Below are 25,664 nucleotides of genomic sequence, written 5' to 3'. Positions count from 1 at the left end.
ACTCATTGAGGAAAACAGTCTTTCAATATTTGAACGGAAAAACCTATCGAATTAAGCACGCGTAATACAAGCTACAAGGTATCAACAGTTTGAAAACAGGTTTCGGAAGAAGAACGTTAAGATGATCAAACTCTGGTATCCTTTACTCGATTTTAATTTTTCAGTCAATACTAACAAAGCGTTACATGTCGTCCAATTACGAAACCTTTTCTCAAATTATTGCTGATATCGTATCTAGTATCATTCGAATTTGGGCAGAATGATTTTTATCAGACAGTAGCAGAGACGTTGTCTCATTCGAGTTCGCTGTATCATTGGAACGAATAAAATTGACACCAATTTTATAATCAGATTCTTCTCTGTTCCTATCTTTCGATACAGAGTTTATAATGTCCCGCCGACTCGTCTCTTGCATCATGCATATTCCCTCTTCGCGCGTACCTCTGCACCACACGCTTGTAAAATTTTCCATAATCGAATGAAATCGTCCGCATTTGATGACAGATGTGAACGGGATGAGCAGAAAGGAGGGTTTGAGTCTCGGGAGTTTGAGAACGGGCGTGAACGAGGCTGGCCTATAATTTATAAACTGGGGGCTGTTTTGGGGTAATTGCAGATAACGACGCGGGCGGCGGTACGGATAACAAGCCGACATGGGAGTCACTCGACACCACGGGACACTGTGCACTCCTACCCTCCTATCTGCGCCTCTATCGACGCCCCACGCGACCTATACGCGTCGGAGAACCAGCCCCTGCCCACAGCCCTCTACCCTAAAATCCGTAGCCACCTACACGTGCGTTTTGACGTATGATTTAGGTGAAATCGCTGCCCTGCAGTATCCATGAGCAATTTATTCGCAACATGACAATGAAATTTTATTAGCGTCCCTGAAGCGCAAAAGGAAATTTTCGACTTTGCAAGTATTCGAAGAATCGATCGTTTCGTTCTTGACAATTTCTGTACTTGTTATAAGTCGTACTTATAGGTGCCCTGTCATTATGTCAATGTCGGTTAGAGAAATGTTTGGGATTGTGAGAAGACTTTTGAAATACTTGATGTAGCTAAAGCACGGTTATCGTGATAGCTGAGTCGTTGATTCGATCGTGAGTCAAAAATAATTCAGACAGGTTACAAATCAATTTAACTAAAGACTGAGAAGTTGCAGCGAATCGATCCTGAGATGAAAGGTTTTTAGCCTTCGAAAGACTTTTTTGAATGACTGAAAGTCCAATCAGCAGGATTCTGAGATAAAAAGTTTTCAACTCCAAAAATCGTAAAACGGTATGGTTAATACCTCCGGATTTTTTCAGCCACTTTTTTTCCGATATTGAAACAATATCATTTATCATTCCATTGACTCTAAATTTTTTTGGGAATTGCTCGATATTTAATACATGAAACTCGAAAACTTATTGTTGTATACGTAGAAATATAAATTGAACATGTTTAAATAATTTATCTTTATTTGTCGTCAATATCAATTTCGATGACTCGAAACTTTGTATCATACTTTCTTCGTTTTTAATTAGGTCTGATGAAAAAATGTATCTTACGTTATCCGTATCTAACTTCGTAGCCAATTACCCGGTTTTATAACTATCTCTGAAGCTATTTCCATAGCACGAGAGTTTACCGCCTAGTGGCCTTTTATGGTATTAGTTATACCGATGTGTACGGCGAATAAATTCTCTACTTCATTCAAAGCATATGGTTTTTCTTCTACCTTGTAAAATTTACAGTGCAACTGATTCAACCAGTTACGCCAAACAATCTCCGGTTAGATCGACAAAGTTTGGCATTCAATCGATTTAAATTTTTGGTTTGCTAGATTCGTGTACTTATTTTATTTTAAGTACCTGATTCTTTCTACCTACAAACATGCAACTTGGAGGAACAATACATAAGCTTCAAATGAAATGATATTTAGTTTGCCGAATTTTGGAAACACATCAAAAGGTTCACTCGAATCAATACTTCAATCGATCGCGACAAGATAGATTTTTATTGAATCAAGGAATTCACCTGACTAAATCACTTTGAAAAACTAATTAAATCGAAATTGTGGAATTAATGACATCATATTTGGAACAGGTAAGGGATACTAGGTTGAAATGAATGAACTCCAACAAAACATATTTTCAAGAATTCCTTTTTCTCTGTGCATAGTCCCTAGTCACTGCCATTAACGCTTCAATATTTACATCCAAAAAACGGAAAAATTACGTCGTGTTCCCACAGCTGTTAATCCTACGATATTTTAAACATCTTGACTGAATTCCCGAGAGCCCAATTAGTGAGAAAATAATCCTCAAAAGAAAAGTAAAAGTCTAAAAAGACTTGTTCTTCAAAAACTACAAGAAAATCTAAGGCTAACCCCTTTTTCGCAAAATTTCTACAAATTCTAAAGAAAGCCAGAATCAATTTATCAGTTATTTAGAATGCGCTATAGCAACGTATCGTTTCAAAAGAAAACGATTGCGAATAGTTTCCGATCGCTGTGATTAATCGTTCAAAAGTTACTATCAAAAGGCAATGAAGTCTTGTATTTTCTCAAAAGTTTATTGGATACAGAGTGAATTCCTAACGACCGCATATTCCGTCGTCTGCTCAAACATATAATGCGCACGCGCTTCAATACGAGAGCGACTGTTTACTGTGTAAGAACGGCCAACCACCATAAATTTTTGAAGTTACATTTATGACGGTTGGTCGCTCTGGTAAACAGTTGCTCTCGTATTGAAGCGCGTGCGCATTATATGTTTGAGCAGACGACGGAATATGCAGTCGTTAGGAATTCACTCAGTATGTATTTTACATCAATACCATACAAAACGTGTCTTCTCTATTCTCGACAATTTGTATTTACTAATTTAACCCAAACACAGGAATAAGTTACTAAATACGAATTATCGAGAATAGACAAAACATGTTTTCGAAGGGGTCGATCACGTCGTGAGAGTAGTTTCATTTTTTGGTATATTTTTCGCGATACAATTCATAAAATGTCATCGCATTGCAGCACGTCTTTATTTTACAACTCCCAGAATCTAGTTATTAGAACGGTATGTGTAATGGATTCTAAAATCCAAAAATTAAAAAAAAAATTAGTTCAGAGTCAAAGAATTACAAATTCCAAAGTTCAATACAAAAATAAAACTACCATATTTTTAACCAGCCACTTACTCGTTAACTAATTCACGCTTGCAAATCTTCCGGCACCGATAGCAGCTAAAATGTAAGTCTTACTCCAAAATCAAGGGTAAAAGGGTGGCTCCGTTAGTCAAAATTCTATTCTTGAGGATAGGAGGAATACAGAAAAGAGAGAAAGAGAAATATTTTCATAATCGTGAAGGAAAACGGCGCCCGCAATAATAACGTATCGTTATTTGCGTAAAATTGAACGATTTTCCAGCCGTTTGAAAGCACCCGGCAGGATGCTCTTTCCGTGCAAATCTTCAATATTTAGTTGACAGCCATTGTCGCAGGGATTTCAATGGGTGTTACAACAATAAGCTATTGACGAAAAGCGGGGCCACGGCGGTTCCTCGGAGCTGAGGGGCACAATCTGCCCCTTCCCATGAATATAAATACGTATATACAATATACCATGTGTATATGTGTAGTGTATATACGTGTATGGGCGCACGCCCTACACGCGCAGTGCATGCCGGGATGCAGTTGCAGAGCTTTGCTGGCGATATTGCGCAAGGGTCTCATCCCCTCTCTCTTTTTCCACCGCTTTCAAGCATGCAGGGAAAAGGGGCAGTTTAGAGGATAAGCCTGCTTGACTGTACTTTTCACGCCCCTGTCTCATAATAGAGTAACATGAGAGAGGAGAGAACTAACATCGTTCGGTTTATTGTCGGTCGGTGGCTACATAATAATTTCCGAATTTAAGAGAGGGGGCTCGATTTCTGGCACTACGCTGCGTGACTTCGCTTTCGATTTTTACTACCTACGTTTAATTACCGTTCCCGTTTCGTATTTCATTTTTCTCAATTCTTTTCGATTATTCCATCGAATTGTGTAACGCTGAGAGAGATTTTTTTTAAATTCTTTGTCATTAACCGCAACGAAATTGTATAACAGCCTTTATTTATCGATATAATATCATTTCAATAAGTATTATATGACATACATCATAATTTTAGTTGAATATATATTATTATTACATATGTGTGTATAATAATATAACATTAAACCGTATCATTGATCGCTTATCTTTTGTTCAATATTATATATTATGTTTATTATTACAATAATTATATTTGGATTTTTATTTAATATACGCCTATGCAATGAAATTTATTAATAATCTTACTACAGGCAATATACTGCACATAATACGCCTCAGTTTGACATAGATATCAATGTATTTAATTCTATTTCTCTATCTAGTTTCATTTCTTATCCGCAGTTTTTGTGATATACTAAGAAGTTTGATATGAATTTATTGACATTAAAATTTATAGTGCTTCCGTAATAATTATATTATTCCTTTTTCTCTTCCCAAGTATTCACTTCTTTTTTCAACTGTGCAGGGCCACATAATCACAAATTGACAATATTTAATTGATGAATTAATCGATTAATCGTATAATTTTGAATATATAATATACACGATATGTTATGGCATGATTTTTCATACGATATATTAAAATCATATAATGTATATGTACACACGATAGTAGTATATTTATATGTATTGTATATATATTTTTAAATATGCACTTGGAAGACAGAGTTTGATATATCATTAATAAATAATCTTTCCCTATATATACGTGTACATTGTATTGTATATATTTTTGATATACAATAATAATATGCCTCTCTTCTCTAATATTCTCATATATATTTTATCTTTTTTTCTGCCCCCATTCAGATAATTTTCGCCAACTCCTCACTCGTCATACCTGCCCCTTTATTTTTTCGGGGCACGCAATTCATCGATATTATATAATCAATTACACACCGCGTATAATAACAACAATAATATTGATTCGTTTCATGCACGCGTACTTTCCTTCTTATTTTATTCCCTCGCATAGTATATTCCTCTATCTTTTCATTCCTCTATTCTTCAAACAATACAACAAGTATTATACGATCTGGATACTTGTCGAGACATACAGATACGTATGGATTTTTGTAGATATGCATTTTTGTCTACATATTATATATTTTATACCAATATTTTTTTTGGTTGCTTAATAATTATTTATAGTAATGTTTATGCATAATTACCGGGGTTTGCGGAATTACGCGTACGGCGAGATCTTAATCAGCACGCAACGGAATATCGTTGAAAAATTCTGTTCACGATTTTCATCTTTTCGTTAGTTCGTCTTAGCTAGTTGTACACGTAGTTTTACTTTGTGGTGTTTATTCGATATAAAAATAAATTAGAAATGCATAGCGTAATATATTTTGGTAAGATTATACGGATTGGAAAACGAACGATGACTTGATTCTAGAAGACCGATTCTACGAGAATAATATTCTTATATCAAGTTTACCGATATTCTACTCTCTTCGTACTCCGCGTAATTCTGGACCACCCTGTAGATGTACATTTTCGTTCCCCTCTTGTTTAGACATTTTATAAGTTCCTACGTAATATAATCATACTGCGATATCTAGAAAAGAGCACAAATCGACATAGCAATACACCGGATTATAACAATATGACGAAATATGTATAACGTTATGTTTAATGCATTATATCTATTGTATTAGCTTAACTGTAGAATTTCTAGCTCCTACTTATTTAGTAGATCAAAAAAGAATTAGTACATGCTCACGGCTATGCGTAAAAATACTCGGTATACGATTAATCTAAAAACGCGAGCTGATGGCGAAAGAAACATACAAAAGACTTGCCAATTTAATTAACGATCTGAGCTTTTACATGTACGAAGCAGCAAGAATACAGCTTATGTACATACATGATTGGAAATACATGGTAGATATGTATTTTTAAGTGTAACAAGTGACATTCTCATTACACATGACGGACAAAGAAAAATTCATAACAGTTTCCTGGGATTGGAAACAAGAGGAGTATTTGAATGCATAAGCTAATCTATGTCCCTAATAATTAATTGCAGCTGCCTAAAGAGGGCGTTTCGATATTTAGAAACTCGAAAATATTATAAGAATATCATCATTAAATAATCATTTTACTTCCAGCCGGTAAATCGCCGAGTCTAACGGGCATGTTAATCAATCTTGTTTCCGCAAATGATAATTATATCCGCACGTCTAACCTGCACGCATAAGTATTATTAATACGATTTTACATAGAAATGTGTAAATAAAAGATGCGAAGCCATGTCGAGTAAACACATATTGTGTGTAAAACCGAAATATGATATTTACACAAATGTGCAGTAATATGCCTTTATCCAGAATCGTTATTACGTCACATTTAATTTCGGCTGAACTAATTTTTTAGTCATACTTTCGCTATTATGCATCTGTTGAACGACACATTCATACAACGGATCGCCAGGGCACCGAAGAAAACCGTTTCGCAAACTTCGAAATATTCCATCACATCTACTTTTCAGCTAACAGAAAAATCTGAAGTACATCAAACTTTTTAGTAATAATATCAAGCCTGTGCTTTAAGGGTTCTTCAAATTTAACGTGAATTATTTTGCGAATTAGGATAAAATCAACTCTTCTGTAATTCTAAGATTACTTCCTAACGCAGATGGACTTTCAAATGTCACTGCAGGTTATTATCAATGTGAGATTATGTGGCATAATTCTTTGAATCTACCTTCTCTCTAAATCGATCCTGCACCAAGTCTGCTGGATTTGAATACCACATTTTCCATCCAACACTTGATTTCAAAGCACTTGCATCGAGGGCTAAGGGAGGTAACCCACAAAAAAACTGGGAATACTGCCATAAAAGCGTAAAAAACCCTTTCGTTAACTTGGATTTTCCACAAAAGTCGAACTAAGCAGCCTTCAGCTTTTTGTTTTCTACGCCCTTTTGACCATTACTCCCGGAATGATAGTCAGGACAGTTTCTCAACTGATGTGTTGCTACAGCGATTTTTGAAAAATAGAAAAGCAGTGTATATATGAGTTCTAACTAAAAAAAAATGGCGGCGTACCGGCAGAGTATCCCGATTCCTACGTTTTCTGAAAACTTTTTTCTACTGTCGGTAAGGTAGGAATCGGGATACTCTGCCGGTACACCGCCATTTTTTTTTAGTTAGAACTCTTATATTTACACTTCTAAGAAACATTTTTCCCAACGAAACACGCAAGATAATCTCGGGCACTCTGGCACAATCCGTCGAGAATATAGTGCGTTTTACGTGCATAACGTGCCATTTCAAAACGAATTAACCGACTGTTTCGGCGACCAAATCTTCTCCTCTAGAGTTACGTATGAGTTACAGAGAGCTTTGCAATTTTACTCCATCGTATCGTACTGGACCTTCTTCACCTTGAAGTAACGATAAGCCGCGTAGCCGGTGATCGTCAAAAGAACGGCAGCCGCCAGGGTCGAACCGACAGCAACCGGTGCGGTTTCGTCGCGTGTTGCGCGTTCCGGTTTGCACCAAAATTCCGTGGCGAAAGTGTTGCTTTTGAACTTGAAGGGCTGAAGTTTCATTTCCCTGAGCGTGGAAAAACATTCGATCGTTAATTGGACCACAGTAATAACGCGATTCCCTTTTTTACAATAATCGGTTGGTTGGTCCGTTAAGGGAAGAATTTAAAGACGGTACCCCTGAGGAAATTTTCCTGACCAGTGCTCAGCCGGTAAGTGAGCCTAGGTGGGCCTCGGTCGTGAGAAACCGTGTTAGTAATCCGATACCTTCTTTATCGGCGGGAGCTTCTTAACACGCAATCCCATAAAGCACACAAATCCTATTACGGTAACCGTCTTTAACAGTCTTTAGTCAACGATTGGTCGAAACTCTACACTTTTTTTATCTGTTTCGTTAAGACGTGGTTGCACGTTATGGATATATTTATCGAATAATTGTATTCCTAGACTAAAAAGATGCCTTGAAAATTACGAAAATAGAAAGTATTTGAATTATAAAGAAAAGCTCGGATGTCGATAATTCACTTCAAATTACTTCGAAAAATTTATAATCACTCTACTGTGACTCATTCTATTCAAAAGACTATTCTCTGCAACGTCGGTAAAAAAAATTTTTTTTTTTTTGACAGTCAACAGCCACATGCTTATGATTATTAAATTAATACTTAATGAAAAACGTGATTACTTTATGAAAAAATAATTTCATATAAATTTAAGATGATCCATCCATGAACGAAATCAACACCGATCCGTGAAAATTGTGGGAAGAATACGATTTATGAATTATGAAAAACAGAACGCAAATTTAATATTTCCCAAATTATTATCAACTAAACTTCTTTCGCGCGTGAAATGATGGGATTTTTTATGACGAGGGAAATTTTACTCAAGAAATTTGAGTAAAGTAACTTCAGTTTCATTGTTCGAATCTTAAGTTCCACAGTTTGTTTGCTTTATTAATTGTGAGACCAGTTTCAACCGCGATTATTCGTAGATGAATCGTAAATTAAAAAACTCACCTGAGGAGCACAGTTGCATGAGTTTTACCATCTGTCAGAGGAATTTCCTTCTCGTTGCAGGCATACGATTTTCCAACCGGTGTTGGAAAAAACATGGTACTGTGTTTTTTTCCGGTGGTTAAGCGTACAGTTTTATCTACGGAGAAGCAAACAAAATACCGTGTTTATTAACCGCTTCAGCCAGCAACAATTAATTCCTTTAAATATTATTGATTTTCTGAAAAATCACAGAGTAGAAATGACCTTAAGAATTTGCAGAGACTATTAATTGAAACATTGAATTTAAAACTGCTGATTCGTAAGTCAAGGAAGGTATGTTGAAAGAAATTAACTTCACGGACCCAAGTGCCCTGTAAAATCGTAATTACATTTCACACTGATACACGTATGGAGGCCAAGGACAGGAAGGGAAAAGGAAGAGATTGAGGCGGATCGAGGCTTATCAACTCACTTGGCTGATCGATCAACTCGAAATGGCGGTCGCTCGAATTGTATGTCAGTTCAATTTTGTCGACGTACCATCCCTCGCCCCCGGGTGACTGTAATTGAAATTTGGACAGTTCATTTTCTTATTAAATTATTTCATTATTCGTAAGTAGTCCAACAATCGTCGTTGAATGACCGATTACCGGGCTTATTGAGTATTATCATTACAAAGGCATAAGCGGGAGTATGAACAGTGAAAAAAGTGGTAAGTGTAAAGGGACCGATATAATCGATCAGTTCATTTGAAAAATCCGGTAAACAGGTGCTACGTTCATTTTTGTGAAGCATCGAAACTCACCCTGGCGAAACTCCAGAAGAGAACGAAGACCTTCCACTTCAATGACATCGTGGCTGAGTTGTCGTTGGCACAGTTACCCGTAACCGTCGCATCGTTCGGTACATAAATATCAGCCTCCTGAACATAGAATTTTTCATTCTTATTTTCCAGGTTTTTCGAGTTTTTCTAACATCAATGGGGGTTGTACTGAGTGAGAAGTTCGAAGCTTTCGATTTTTGGGCTTTGAGATTCACTGTAAGTACTTGTAATATCTGAGAAATATCCCCTGAAATTTTTTTGTTAATTTGACCAAAATTGTCAGAATTACGGAACGATCTATTGTTTAATTAATAATAGACACAAACGACATCCACAGAAATCCACAATATCTACGGTCGGATTAAAGCCGGTAATGAATATCCATTGGCCGCCTTGTTATTTTTCAAATAATAATCTTCACTGTAGAAACTATCTGAAGTTCATAAAATAATTGTTTTGAATACATGAAATCGTTTTGAAAAAATGTCAATTGTCTCTAAGGCAAATATACCCAAATATAAGCTTTTTTTAATAGCCTACTGACCGAGCATGCCCCCTTAATACAAAATACGGCAAATGAAATTTCTAGTGGTGTTTACTCTACAGACCGTAATGGCATTTACTTGTTTTTACCGTAACAAGAAAGTATATAATAATTCTGAGTACAAAGTGGAAATGAATTTTTTTAGCTGTAAACATGAAATCTAGTATGCGTTACTATTGTTTTTAATTTTGGTCACTCGTACTATATTTTCGTATCACATTTCCGATAATTTGATGTTGATACAACAATAAGTTGAACTTATAATTGTACCACATTTTCTCGTAATTCCATTCTACTGGAATTTCCCATAAGTAACTCGAATAACGAATGATATTTTTCACAGTGTATAAAATTGATCCTTCTGCACCGTTATTCGCCGAATTGCTATTTCATATTTATCCATGCATATCATAGTACGGTTACCCGTTCTTCGCCAACTTTTGTCTTGTATTTGACGGTGATTATAGCGTCGACTTGGAGGAGAATGCAAGCCTGCCCGTTACTTCCGTTGACGCGATATAAAGGCTGCTCTCCGGAAGATGATGGAGTAGACACCGTGCTCGTTGTCGTTGTCGTCGTTGTCGTTGTCGTTTTGAGATCCGAATAGAGAATCTGCTAACAAATACTTTATTAAATATAACGAAGCCTACGCCAAACGAGATCAAATCAACCGACCAAAAGTATATAGATTCAGAAAAAACGATGTGCGAAACGCTGTTTTCACCCAGATTTTCACAAATCGTGAAATAATTTGTTAGTTTCATAAAAATTATTTCCAACAATGTAGCGCGGCGAGAATGAAAAAATTTTCCGCGTTCTTCGCGTGATTGGCTAAGTGCAGACGAAGTCACGTTGACATGGGTTCTAAAATTGAATGGGTATAATTGTATATTTATATCAGAACATAATTGCGAAAGCTTTGATGTATCTAATCATCGGAGCATAAAAGATAATTAATTACTGCCATTAATTATACATATACATGTGTATATGTTGAGATCTATGTACGTGACGCAGGCTGATACACGTCTCTACTTAATTATGCTTTGCGTTTCGGTAACCTAATATAATATGTCGTGCATAGGATTAGCTGAAAGCGTTGATCACGTACCGCGAAAATCCATTACAGTAATTATACTCGTATATTATTAATTATTCAACCACGGGTCAGAACGCGCTTGTGCTCTCGAATTGTGTATTGGTTGTGTATTGTATAGTTTATAGATATAACAGATACGCAGCTTGAATTTTGCAGAAATTAAAACTACCACGCCATGTATGTTTGTTTATTTATCGCATACAATTATGCTTAAGTTCAAATTAGGGATTTTATGATGGTGAAATTTTAGATGCTTGTGTAAGATGATTCACATAAATTTGCGACGAAAAAAGCGAATAAAAACCGAGATTGAAGATTTTTAAGGATAGGTATATCTCTACTCTAGTCTTCTCTACATATATACAGAGTGAATTCCTAACGTCTGCACGTTTGCCAGGGTGAGTAACCGTCATAAACGAAAATTTTTACTGTTATCGCTGGCAGTTGTGCTCAATACCAACAACTGTAAAAAAATTTGAAGTCACGTACGAACATCGCGGCAAACTGTCGTCTAAATTTATGACGGTTGGTTGCCCTGGTAAACAATCGCTGCCGAACTGTAGCGCATGCGCATTACATTTAAGCAGACGACGGCTTTCTCTGTCTGTATCCGTTTGTTCACGTGTAAATCCAAAACTACTCTACTGATTTTGATTTTTTTTTTTGTTTTCTTTGGATAGCTACAACGTCTGGCCACATTTTAGGCCAGGCATACTTCGTTACAATCAGATCAATAGTTTTGGAGATACAACGATATTTGTAAACCAACAACTCGGAACGGGATCAGTCACTTATGCAACCGCTGACTATACTCTTCCAGATAGAGGAAAGTTACGGCCAAAAGTTTTCAAGGCCTCGATGAGCTCTGCAAAAAAATCTGCGAGAGCATAAGCTATGTATAATAATTTTGGCACAGGCTACATTTGAAAATAATCATGAGCGCAGTCGCAATGGGCTGCCAGTATAGGTATCTACATACGTATATGCATGTGTGATTTATCACTGTACGTCACTTTGTAATCGACTATGATTCGTCCGCACCTACGTGCGGGATGTATGGAATAACAAGGTTTGATTATACTCACCAAGGGTATCCTGGGCTTCTGGGTAGCCATGTCAACGATTATTCTAACGGGTCGGGATGTCGTAAAATAGCTGTCCAGTTCTTGGGTTGCTTGGTGCGCCGGTCCGCTCAGGACTGTCCCCAGGATACACCCTGGTCAATTAAATTTCAGTAGTTCAATTACAAGTATCATGTACATATTCACTCGCTTTTCGTCCTTGCATAAGTCAAAGCCAGTTTGATTGCATTCGCGGCTTAAAGTTAAAGCTCAATCACTTATCCCAATTCCCCGATTCCCGCATATGTTAATTAAACGGTAAGTAATCAATGGCGCACGTATTTCAATTCTCTAATTATACATTTATCGCATTTTAAAATCAAAAGAACACAAGTTTATTTCAGAATGAATTCCTTATAACCCGTGACAATGACGTTATTTTTAAATTCTAAACTGCAGAATGTATCAACAAAAAGTTATTCTTCACCGATGAAATTCGTCAACTAGAGTTTTAACACAAAAGTCGTCACACCTTGAGCTCGTAATTTCAGTTGAAACACATTGTATTGTAGAAGTATGTGCTCGTAAAATAGAACCGAGAGTTGGTACATATATACAACAAGAATTACCTAATCAAATTATTATGCATGTATTCTAATTGTGAGACAAGATTCGTTTCGTCCAACACTAGATGGGAGCAATTTAGCAATTGACTCGTCCTCTACGATAAGTTGTGAAATCGTGCGGGGAACTTCTCACATTGTACACGAGTTGTAGGTATCGATAGACCGAGCAGATTGGTGTTCATTCGCTACTCAAATTCGAGGAGTTTTTATTTTGAATAATTGCACGGAACTTTCACCGGCATCTATGAAAGTCTTTTCGAAGAACAGGAAACAGAACGTTATCAGCAGTGAATAAAACATGTTGATCGTCCAAAATTCCCAACAAATCATTTGAACATCTCGAGTTCTTCGCGTATGAAGCATCAAACGGTTACGGATATACCGATCACCATTCTTTCTAACAAAACAAAACCCGAAGTATTTGTTGTACGGTTCGTCCGACTGCGTACAGATGCTTTTGCCGGGACGATACATCAATCAATGGAACGAAAACAACGTTTCCGACAAACTTCGACTTTCACGTGATAATAGAACAGCACAAGAGTTCGCATCCGGTGTTTTCAAATGTTAATTACACCCCCTCAGAAATAAATAATAATAAAATTGTCCTAGTTTTGCGTGTTGACTTGCATATTTCCTTAATATGCAAAACGCGTGACTTTGAGTTAAGGATATTATAATGTCTTTCTCGCGAAAAGCAACAGCTACGTTTGAACGTCAGCAGATTGAGCGATTACAGCAAAGAGCACGAAGGCATCGCGTACACAACTCGTTCGCCAGTAGTTGAACTCCTTCTACGTAGACTATACAGAACCCTAAATTACCGAGGGGGCCGTAGACGGATGAGCAAAACCTTGCGAAATATTTCAAACAAATGTCACAATAAATTTGAACGTGATGAAAAACAAAAAAAATAAGAACCGCAGAATCTTTCATGCGTTCGAATCCTGCTTAAGCTCGCGCCGCCGATTTAGAGCTTTGCTAGATCCAACGATCGTACGTACCATGAGAAATGTGCATAAAACTGCAAAGTCAACCGTATCAAAATTCCCATAAATATAAATAGATACGGATCATGGATTCGTTAATATCAGACTCCCCTCGACTAACACATGTAAATTATCTCTATTGTTACCGCAATCATTATCGTTGATAATAAAAGGGGTTAAAAGATCGACTACTCACACAGGGGTAAGACAACTCTCGCGAGTGCGACCGGGGCACGGTGTTGACGATGATGGTGGTACCGCTGTAGGAATCCTGGTGAAGTCCGAGGTGTGCGAGCCATTGTCATTCGGTCAATGTATCAAAATTACGTGTTGAATATGCAGCGTCGGAAACGAAGCGATAGAAAAATACGTGGGCGATATGGACGCGGTGTATCGCGACGTCTCGAGGTTCGCCGACGTTGTGAAAGACGGAGAGAACTGAGCTAACTTCCCCACGATCAATAGGGGTGCCTTTCAGCATGCGCTCCAGCCGTCGACACACGTATCCTGGTAGTAGAGAAGGCAAGGTGGATACGTACAGGGTAGGCGAAAGGCCTCCCGCCCCCGGCTTCATCCACATCTCGACATATTCCTGTATCAGTGACGCACACCCACGGCCTTGCTCCTTGTTTTTTTCACCATCAAAACCGCCCCCGACGGTCTTCATTCACGAGCTTACGTGGCGTACGTCACGAGGGGGCGTAGGTGGATGGAAATTCATCGACGATTTATCCAAAGGTGACGACGACGTTCGCGTTTCCATATCACATGGACGAAAACGTCGGCGAGAACGCTTTTGTTCGCGATAGTTCTGCCGTGTTATAACTCTTCTCGAGTATATTCTCTCAGTTTTTATTAACTACGGTATACGAATACACTGACAAGAATTTAATTTTTTACACTTTCTAGAAAACTCTGTAGCAAAATAGGCATTGTTAGGAGAGTATAAATATTGTGCAATGTTACGAGCTATTATTTAGCTTATCAACCTATTTGGTGGAAATTTATTGTTGCACCAGCATCAAATTATTGGAATAGTTGCAAAAAAAAAGATAGTACGCTGAGTGACCGTGCAATTCAAAAGCAATGAAAATAGCAATACGTACCAGATATCCTGGTTACAGAATCAAAACTAATTTTTATTTTCTACCCGGATGTCAACTAACCGGGTGACCCGGTATTGTAATGATACAAATAACTTTCTTTTTTAAAAAATTGTCAGTGATCACTTTTTTCGTTTAATTCTGCATCATTTAATCGCTGAATATCATCAATTGCAAATCAATGGCGTAATTCCACAGTTAGCTTTTAAAGTACGAATTAGAAGGCTTATACTTTTATTCACGGTGGTTCCAAGCACGATAGCGATGAATTGATTTTTAATTTTTGTTAGAAAAGGTGCGACGCGAGAAGTTTTTTTGTGGAATACCGATTTCCTGTGATCTTTGATCAATATCCGTAAGCACGTACCGAATAGAATCAATCCAAGCAGGCAAGAAAATACTTGTTATAGTAAACTTTATAAGTAGTTAAAATTTTATGTGAACCGAAAAAGTTTCAAACTTTCACCGACGTTTCCCCTTAGATATTTTATCTCTTGTTTAGCCTTAAAGAATCACTTCGGCTCCACGGTTCGTAATATCAAAAGTCAAGTGGATTAAATTCTACCGTGTACTGCAATATTCAACATGTAATTGGCCAACTGTAATAAGTGCATAAAACCCGGATATGCAATACTGTTTTTTTTTTTTAATGTATTTAATGTATTATTTATACAGGTGATGAACGAAAGAAAGTAAAAACAATCAAGCAAAATCAGACACACACATTATATAGCGATATCACTTATGGAGCTATACTTTGGGTCACATGAAATCTGAATTCCAAACTGCACTTTTAATATCGGTGGATGGATACTGCAGCACATATGTACGTTGTGCTCGGCATGCGACGGAAGCCTTCTGTAATAATAATATTGGCCACATACCAACTAAGGTGATTTAAAATAGCACCAATTGCCGGCCTCTCCATCACAACAATTAAATATTATTCTTATTGTTATTACCATAATTAATATTTGAATGAATAAATCCCTTGAATTACGAACATAGTTGCTTTACATGAAAATTATTCCGCAACCTCGAATGATGACAAATTCCAGTATTGTGCAGATCCTAAAAACCATAATAATATCGCAAATGCTCTTCGTTTTTTTTTTTTCTAGGCAATGATTGTACAAGAGAATTAAGAAGAATTTAGAAGTTAATGTACATGCATAAACCAACATTCGGCATTTTAATATTTATACGTAGTCAACGTATACCAGAATGGTTAGAATGTGGCACGAATTACATTCCTCGAGTAAAACTGAAGCGATATATCCGCGAAAAGAATATCTTGTCGATTCTTCGCAAACATTACACTCGCCATAAGATTGCTCATTTCTCGATAATTGACTAACTAACCAACGCTCAGCCTTGTCCTAATGTGTACAGTATACGGAAAAATCGACTACTGTCGATTTCATCACCCCGACAAGTACTATTTTCTTGGAAACGAACTCATTATCTCACTCATTATTAAGGGAATCAAGTAAAATCCCATTGCGCAAGAATTTTCGTCCCGTAATTAATGATCATCAATGACATGCCAATGTAATAATTATCATTTAATAATATGTTCGAACGTTGGCTAATTACCGTACATTAGTCATGTATGATGGTCTTTAGGTTTATGATGATGCAATATGTATGTGACACGTATTACAGAATTACAGCAAAAACATACCAAGGAATAAGTTATACGAATTAGATCACCAACACGTATCTCATCAAACAGCAATTCAATATCAGTTAAAATACGTCCCACCTCGTTATACATACGTACACTATTACGTCACTTAAAATCATCAATCCTCTCGCAAATTTTGATAACAACCTAGTTAGCGAACTTTTCTATTTGTTCTAACGTTGTACAACAATTTATCTTTGAATATTTCCACTACAGTGTGCATAGATTCATGTAGGTACTTTCAAAGTTAACGGCTTATTTCCAAATAATTTAGGGAGTGTTAAGAAAGGAACAGGTGAATTGAATATCCATTTAGAATTATTCTAATCGTTCGTTTGAACTGAAATAAAGGTTTGACTATTTAATTTTTTTTTTCTTTTTTTTTACGGTTCAGGTTTCTTATTACAGTTGTAACAGTGCACCAGGTATGCATATTTATATTGAATAAGTCCTCGTGTTATAGGTATAATATTTGAATAGATTTAGTTGGATGTTTGTTTTTCCTCAGATACGAGTTGAAAGAGAAATTTAGACCGTTATTATTTTGCTTACAGTATATATATATATATATTTTTTTTTTCAATTAGATTATGTATCTGTATAATATCGCCTACCGGTGGTAATAATATTTATTATTATTATAATATTACGATCATCGATACGTAATTTAATATTATGATTCTATTTGCCTCATATAAATGTTTATATTACATATATACATATATATGTGTATAATATTATGTGTATATATGTATAATATTAATATTCAATGATCCCAGCATTAATATCAATTATATAATAATACTCAGACATAACAAATCTACTCAGTTATACACACTTACCAAGTAATTACTGTATGTATATTTTAGATGCATTCAATCGTAGAGTCAAACATTTTTATTATATTTACCTATATATGTTTTTATGTGTATATGTATATGTCTAATGTTTATTTATTGTATATAGTAACTTGCAAACATAATTCACCACAATATGTCGCGATATTTTGTGCGTCAAGAAAAAGTTTCAATTATCTTCAAGACCTCGGGCAAACCGATTTCGTCACGCGTTTGAAAGACAAGCTTTGATTTGCCACGCGCCGCTCAAATTTAAAATTCACCTTCGGTTGGTCAAATAACCAAACTTTCTGGAAATCAAGTCTTCGATCAATTTTCATGATCACAAAATCAGGAAACCGAATGTATTTTCATGGACAGCGACGCTCGGAAACCTGTGATTATTAAACTTAATATTTTTCATTGCTCGGTAAATAGAAAAATCCGTTTCTAAACGGTAATCCAATGGCGAATGAAACATTACAAGATACATTGATTTCATCATCCCCGAATTGCGTCGACGTTAACAACGGTATTTACTTGTAACATTGGACGTTTGCGAAAGCCGAAATCGGCTATACCTGTGCCTGAGTATAAATAACTCTATCATTTATTATTTACTCATCGTTTGTTTATGCTGCAGAACTCACTGCACGCAACGGCAATAATCATCTTATGGCACGTGGGTTTGTCCTTCTTTTTTCTATTTATTTATTCACGTAATACTAACCCTTAAATTATAACCGAACGACCTGCATGATAACACAGTTCCATCACAGTGTCGTTATCGCAATTATCGGAAGAACAATACCGGTACCCATTATTCCAACAAGTATAATCTTATTATTATTTTATAGATAGACTAAAATTTCTTTTCTCTGCCCTCTACGTTTAAATAAAGTGGATATGCATTCGTTTTTCATCGATTCGATGAGGAATTATATCGCCAATATAAGTATTAACTTATTTATACATACGTATAATCGTCGTATATGTATCATATGCGCATACGTGTGTATATACACACACATATAGATAGATCTTTGCAGATTGTACACTAGTCCAAAAAAAGAGACAGATTTGCGAGATTCAATTAATCATTGTACCAGTATTATTAATTAGAACCAAATTTCAATCCCTTCATTTGTTATTCCCTACACCTCATCTATTCCAAGTTCAAACAATACGTGAATACAGGAGAATACCTACTACGTTATGCAGACGCAAAGGAAGACACAGGAAAAAAGCTATCAAGCGGCTGGACTCAACTTTTTTTGTGCCGATATTTTTATCTCAAAATAGATACAGAGACAACAGAGGAGAAAACACGAGTGATCACCGACCCAGTATTTCTTTCGTGTTTTCCATAAGCGGACATTAAAGTAAGTTTTATATTCGATTCACGTTTGTCACGGTGGTAAAATGTTTCATAACGATTTATTAAAATATGCAATACTGGAGTTTAAAAAAATGTACAATGTCAGGTATGTTTTTTGGATGAAAAATGTATGTGAAAATAATTTTCAATTGATGAAGAACAAATGCAATAAAAATATGTGCCCCGTTTTGATACAATATTAAAAACACTACGTAATCCGTCCTACTCAATTTCTGTGCAATAATGATCATACTTACAATGATAACAATAATAATATTAATAATACTAGTAATAATGACACTTATAATGACAATAACGATAAACGTACGAAAATTTTTGGTATCTAGTATTTATACATAATAACTAGCTTCGTGAAATGAAATGAAGCTATGGCATGCATGGCAGTAATCCTCGTATCTACAAGGACTTTATTTGTATTAAAAATTTCAATTAATATATACTATGTATGTGTATACACATATCCTTGAATGTATATATAATATGTATAGTATTATATAGTATCATCATTTGTTTAGTACAAATAAATAACGAATGTTTATCGGTACGGTACGTCAATCGATCAGTGATTCGTTCATTATGAAAAATCAGACTGAATAAAAAATAAATAAAATTAATATCTAATGAACTTATCCAATCGTTTCTATAATATGTGTACAAGTATGTATGTATATCGTACAGTATCAACCACGGTACATAAACGCGTATAAATAATATATGCTCATAGGTATATGTATGTATATATACACATAAAGTAGTGGTATATGGTGTACACGAGAAAAAATATAATATTAAACAACAGAAATAAGGGAACGAAGAAGAAAATTTTTATGCAGTAGAAATATAGAAATAAAGATGTATGAATATATTTTCTTATATAACTTATAAAATAGATTGCATGTATTGATTGGTAAAAATTAATTCAATAGAGATTATACTTTGAGATTTCTCAGTGATTTTGGAGTGGGTAGAAACGAAATTTTTTTTCGCTCTATCCGAAAATTATTATTATTATAATATTAAACTATGAATAAATAGGAAATATTGAACTACCAAAGTGCTTAGAAAAAATGGAATCAAAGAGTCATTGGTAACATGAATCCGATACAAGTGCTGATTTGAAGTGAAAACGAGAGATAGTAGCTGAAGAAGATAGGAAAAAACACTAGAAAACAGTAATTACAAAGATGCAAATTGTTAAATTAAAATACAGTGTCCGGATGGATGAGATGGAATATGATAAACATCGTAAACAAAAAGAATATCAAAAACTTATTCCGTGCTAAAGTGAACTTATAAGCAGTACAGAAACGAGAAAAACGTAAGGTACTCGGCCAAAGTTTCCTTAGAAAAACAGAAATTCCACAGCTTAGAGTTAAGACTTTGTAAAAAAAAATTTTAAATGTGCCAGGAAGATTTGAAACAGTGGATTAAATTTCTACGTAACCCGGCTAAACTAAAATATTATTACTACGTACAAATCTATGATAATAACGGAAAAAAATTGTAGATTGTTGTTTCGTTATTAAAATCTATATCTGATCTAAGCATCAAATGACTTAATATTAATATAAATGCAATAAATAAATGTGAAAGCAAGCATTTTTCATTGATGCAAGATTACAGTTGGCTTAAAAGACGAGACCTAACTCGACGAAAAACTTACTTGCCGAAAATTATAAATAACTGTAATGAGTTCTTGCTTTTTAATGTGTTTGGTATAAATCAAGTATGGGAGCGTTTGAGACTCATTTCACTAAGATAATATAAATGGCGAGCGAGGTTTGTGTTTCCAATATCTCGATTTAAAACATCGCTATTACGTCCTTTTCACATAATACTATTGTAAATTTTATATACTACCAGTTTATTTTTCAGTCAGCCTTTTCAGCCTATTTTTTATTGTCGAAATGAGGGAGAGAAAAAAAGAATTTAAAGAAACTGCAAAAAAACGATTAACGTAGAAAAATTGTAAAGAAATTCCCGATTACTAAACAGCGCACAACAAACAAAATTGTATTAATAGCAATGGTAGATTCGGAACAAGAATAATACCAAACTTTTGATTTCATACTAGATTTCTTTTTTTCTCTCTCTTTTCTTATTCAATAAGCTGAAATAGACTTCTTACGGTACGCGCAATACGTGTTGCAACTTACAGTTAACGGTAGATTGCGCGAATTTCTCAGCATTCAATTCAATTAAAACAAATTCTTGAACTACAGAAATCTGCATAAACAGCTGGTTGGTGATATCCACTTACGAAGATATCATAACATTAGCATATTGTAAAAGAATCGGCCGAACGATTTGAGCAAGTTTTTTTGTTTATACAAATTTATTTTCTGGAAGCTTTTTCTATGCTTAGTCTCAAGTTCGTTTGCAGATTTTCAGACGACGAACGCAGCTTGTAGTAAAATGAAAAATAAATCACACCGGCTGTTCAGATGATTACTATGAAACACTAATAATTTCGATTGTGCATTTTTACTTCGCCAATAAATTGCTGTGAAATTTACTACTATACTATACGATGTTAACTCCGTGAGTTATAAAATCGTAGGTAATAGATGTAATGTACAGGGGAAAAGCTCCGATTGAATCATGAACTCGAATTCAATAAATCTCTAATATAAGAATCGACAATTCATCTTAGAACACTGAATCCCGATATACAAGAAATCTTATGATTCTTTAGAACTAAGAAAAGAATACTTTTTTCAAACAATCAACTATTTTAAGAAACTTAGATTTCTGCAAAATATAAATCGATAATAAGGGCTCCATTGTAGCCAACGATTTATGCGGTCTACACCGTTTTCACGATGCGTTTTCCCCCGTTAATGATGCCTTAAAGGCGTATAGTTGTTCTCGTAAAATCGACGAAAGTAAATAAAAATTATAATATCATTTAGACTTAGGTTTGAAGCGTGTTCGTTATTTCCTGGTGTACCGTTTCCAGGTCCTGTATGTAGCCGGCTAATCTCGAGTTCAGAGTATCTAAGTTCTGTTTTTGCACCTTATTGGCACTCAGGGCGAGTTCCAGCTGCTCGTGGACAGTGTTCAACATTTCCCGTAGCTCTCCGTTCTCCTGTTGCAGTGACTGAGACAAGGAGAAAACAATTTATTGCGAGTCAATCGAACAAGTGAATTAAAAAGTAATATATTTGTTAAAGAAATCGCGAAACATTCACCATATAGTCTTTTTTCTTTGTGGCCATGGTCAGGCTTTTAATCTCCTCGTTCCGCGATCTCAATTCATTTTCCAGTGCTTCAACTCTTAACCTGAGCGCCTCACTGTTACCTTCAGAAATTTTGCTAGCCTCTAAATCCGCGTATTTTGCCCTTAGCCTGGCATTTTCTTCTTTATATAATTGCAGCTGTCTGTTCCATTCGTCTACATTTGCCGTTGACTCTTGCAGGGCACTTGTCAGTCTAGCATTTGCCGTATTCACGGCTATCAGTTCAACCTGCCGTCAATTGAATTATAATTGTTGTGTACCAAATTGCGAAACGTTTAGAAACTACGAATTATCACTTCCATTTAACAAATCTGCGGAACGATATTGCACAAAACATCTATATCGAATTTATTAGTATAACGTACCTCCCACTTTTTGGCATTTGCCGAACTCTGAGCAAGGGCGATTTTTAATCTGTCGTTATCGTATTTGAGCTGAGCTTCTGTCGACTGGTTGGATTGGCTAGATCCGATCTGTTGCAAAGATTTTCCTTGGTGCTGAGGGCTCTCTGTGCTTTGCTGAGACATACTCTGTGACCTAGCATGTATTGCGTTCTTCAATTCCTCGTCCATTTTACTCTGGCAGCCTCCAGGCAGAGGGCTACCGCTGACCAACGGCACACTGTTCTGTGCAGATATCAAGTTTGCATTTGGGTTCGGATTGTTAGATGCCGACAAGTTGGAACTTATCATTGACGAGTTGGGTGGGTCTATTAGGTCCTGTTCCGAGGATGGCAAAGACGACACAGACCTAGACGTGATTGGACTAACATTTGCACTTGTTGCCGGTGTCACGGATGAGCTATTGGACTGGAGCTTGGCGCCGGCAATCTTCGTCGCCTCTTTTACTTCAAGGAATTTCTCGATAAACTGTGCAAGTACGTTATAAACTCATTAATACATCAATTCCTTCACTAAATGATAATGGGACTTTGACGCAGATGGTTTGTTTTTTTCTAGAATTTCAGAGAAAGGATAATTGAGATTATTGCAAATTTTCTCATAAAAAATTTCCAACCTTTCACACTTATTCCTGCTATAAAAAATAACAAGACTGAAGTTAGTTGCCAGTTTCAGCTGCGAACCACATGAAAAAATATGTAGCTTTTAATTACCATTTCCTGAATAGTAGTGTTAATAATGCGAAATCTGGTTTTCATAAAACAAACTATATCAATCGGATAGAGCCTTTTATTCTTGTCCTTAAACGCTTGGAGATTGAAACTTTCGGCTAACTTTAGTGTCATGAAAATTTGGGTTGTAAACACAATCTTCATTAATTTATATACTCCGTTATAAAAGAAAGAATAGTGATACTCAATTTGAGACGGAACTGACAGCAGCAATACATCGATACATGGATGTTTCTTTGGATTTAGAGTGAAAAATGCAATTTTCTATAACTTATACCCTGAAAAATTTTGTGCCCATTTCATGACTGAATGAAAGACAAAATAGTTTCGCATGGGCAACTGAGGAGGCAGAATTTCCATATTGCTACTAAAATCATCTGACTTTTGCCAATTTTTGCCACCTTCCAAGAATAAATTAACGCTGCAAAAATGGTTAAAACATGAACAAATGTTAGTTATTTAAATACCTTGCCCAACTCTGCTTCTGAAGAAAAACCTAGACCATAAACGGTGTTGGCTCGGACATCGGACCACTGTCCGAACTTTTGTGAAGTTTTGGTAAATGTCATGTTTGGTGTGATGGTGCTATTGATGACAGCCTAAAGTAAAAAATTTTATTGACTAATTGTCGGAAAAATCCTGACCATAGTTGTTTACGCAATTTATTTTTGAACTACAATAAGAGTATATTCATTATTTCATAATAATAAGTCGTTTACCTTAGTACCCTCAACAGAGATAATCCTGTATAAACTTCTTGTTGAGTCATAGAAAAATGAGACCGAAACGGCTGCAGTTGAGGCTGAAACCCAAGACCGTTTGGTCTTTGGGTCAATGTGGAAGACGTGTGCCTTACACGTAAATATTGGCTGCTCACTGTACGGACAAAGTAAAAAAAAAAACGTATACAGCGAATGAAAAAAATTACTTTTCATTCTTGTTATCTATAGAATATGTACGATATCATTGAAAACATTCACTCGTTGATTGATTTCACTGATCAATTGAATCTAAATCTAAAAATAGTTTATACTATTTTTTTTTAATAAAATTGTCCAAATTTTTTGTAGCCACAAAAAAAACTAGAAGTCAAAAATTACTTTGTAATTCTTGATCATTATTAATATCTAGATTAGTACATACATGTGAATCGACTAAACTTGATCAGACGTCTAAAAATTATAAGAAAGGGATTTCGAATTTTGGGCTACAAGAGTTAATTAACTCCTGGAAGTAGCACAGTAAAAATGTAGTTACTTTAGTGAAGTTGTAATTGTAGAGACTAGGATTGCCACAAAAATATACGAATCATAAAGGGAATGGAAAAAACTAAGTAAGAACAGATTGAAATTTGTCATTGATAATATTTAATATCAAAATAACAAGCTAATAACTGGTAATCGCGTAATACCACATGTTGTTCCATCGTGTTCTTTCGCCCTTTTCTTGCATAAAGTGAGGGTGCAATAGGAAGATGTAAGACAAGAAAACGGCTGAATTAGATTTCTCAATTATTAACATGGTTCTGAAAACAAACGCCTTGAAAACAGCTAATATTGGTCCAATTAGAGTAAAATCGAACTTTTTTACTTTGGTAATCATGTAAAATTATAATTCAATTAAATAAGAACACTTTCCACGAGTGTAGAAAGTGCAAGTATCGCGAACAAACCAATTAAAGTAGATAAGATCTAAGTTGTTATTCCCATTTTCTGTCGTATATTTACTTCAAATTTCTCCCCAGCGCGTACTATTGCAGATTCCAGTCACCGGTGACACCAGTGCAGTTTATCACGAGGTATAGTTATTATTAGATACTTGTACAAGTACGAGGTAGCAGCAAGAGTTTCGAATATAACGTGACGAGAAACGATGCGAGAACAGCCAGAGGTTCAACTCGATCCAGAGCTAAATACGAACGAAGTCGTAGTTATATCGGAGAAAATATTGTCGCGGCCCTTGTGTACGATTGAAAGTCGTGAGAGGGAGAGAAAAGGAAAAACAAATTGAAAAAACGCTAGATGCAAGTTTTTTCGACTTGCATTTTAGTGCGTATATTAGTACAGTACTCACCCCATTGTCTCTATTCCCGATGTCATAAAACGGTTGTTACTAACGTCACTAACTCATCGTAGGTACGATAAACGGGTCAAAACGAAATGAAACACTGCGCTGATTTCAGAGGATGCGAATTGTTGGGACAAGAATTGTTAGCGTAAAATCCCACCCTGTTTAGTGCAAGAACCAACCAGTTGACAGCCGCCATCCGCTGTGCTTTATGCACATGAATGTACGCTTTCGTAGATGACCGTCTTTATCTCGGAAAAACTACGTCTCGAGAAAGATACTTCCGTGGCATGGACTAGGAATAAAGGGTCGAAACATGAGACGTAGCTTGGCGCGGTAAACGATCCACACTCGACTACCAGCGCCACGTAGTGGCGGGGGACGTTATTGCTGTATGCGGATCTGGTCGATTGTCAGGGGGCTGGCCTATACCTTCTGCACTCTATGGCGAGAACGAACGACGCACTGCGGTTGCGCCATAGACT

At 35.9% G+C, this 25,664-nt stretch overlaps 2 protein-coding genes across 2 annotated transcripts; both read right to left on the bottom strand.

Annotated features, from left to right (window-relative positions):
• Positions 1-4,081: 4,081 nt before the first annotated feature.
• On the bottom strand, positions 4,082-14,211 carry LOC124213805 (lysosome-associated membrane glycoprotein 5). The gene is made up of 7 exons (XM_046615461.2): positions 13,913-14,211; positions 12,126-12,256; positions 10,365-10,553; positions 9,380-9,496; positions 9,047-9,134; positions 8,596-8,731; positions 4,082-7,643 (listed from the first exon to the last, which is right to left on the bottom strand). Exons 1-7 carry the CDS (start codon positions 14,019-14,021, stop codon positions 7,439-7,441), a joined length of 975 nt encoding a protein of 324 aa, XP_046471417.1. The 5' UTR covers positions 14,022-14,211; the 3' UTR covers positions 4,082-7,438.
• A 1,620-nt stretch (positions 14,212-15,831) lies between these two features.
• Positions 15,832-25,479, bottom strand: homer (protein). Its single transcript, XM_046615460.2, has 6 exons — positions 25,186-25,479; positions 23,832-23,988; positions 23,580-23,711; positions 22,346-22,849; positions 21,933-22,208; positions 15,832-21,841 (listed from the first exon to the last, which is right to left on the bottom strand). Exons 1-6 carry the CDS (start codon positions 25,209-25,211, stop codon positions 21,656-21,658), a joined length of 1,281 nt encoding a protein of 426 aa, XP_046471416.1. The 5' UTR covers positions 25,212-25,479; the 3' UTR covers positions 15,832-21,655.
• Between the last annotated feature and the right edge of the window lie 185 nt (positions 25,480-25,664).

Source organism: Neodiprion pinetum, chromosome 3, assembly GCF_021155775.2.
Source record: "Neodiprion pinetum isolate iyNeoPine1 chromosome 3, iyNeoPine1.2, whole genome shotgun sequence".
Classification (NCBI taxonomy): Eukaryota; Metazoa; Arthropoda; class Insecta; order Hymenoptera; family Diprionidae; genus Neodiprion; species Neodiprion pinetum.
This window is presented reverse-complemented; position numbering and strand designations above follow the sequence as displayed.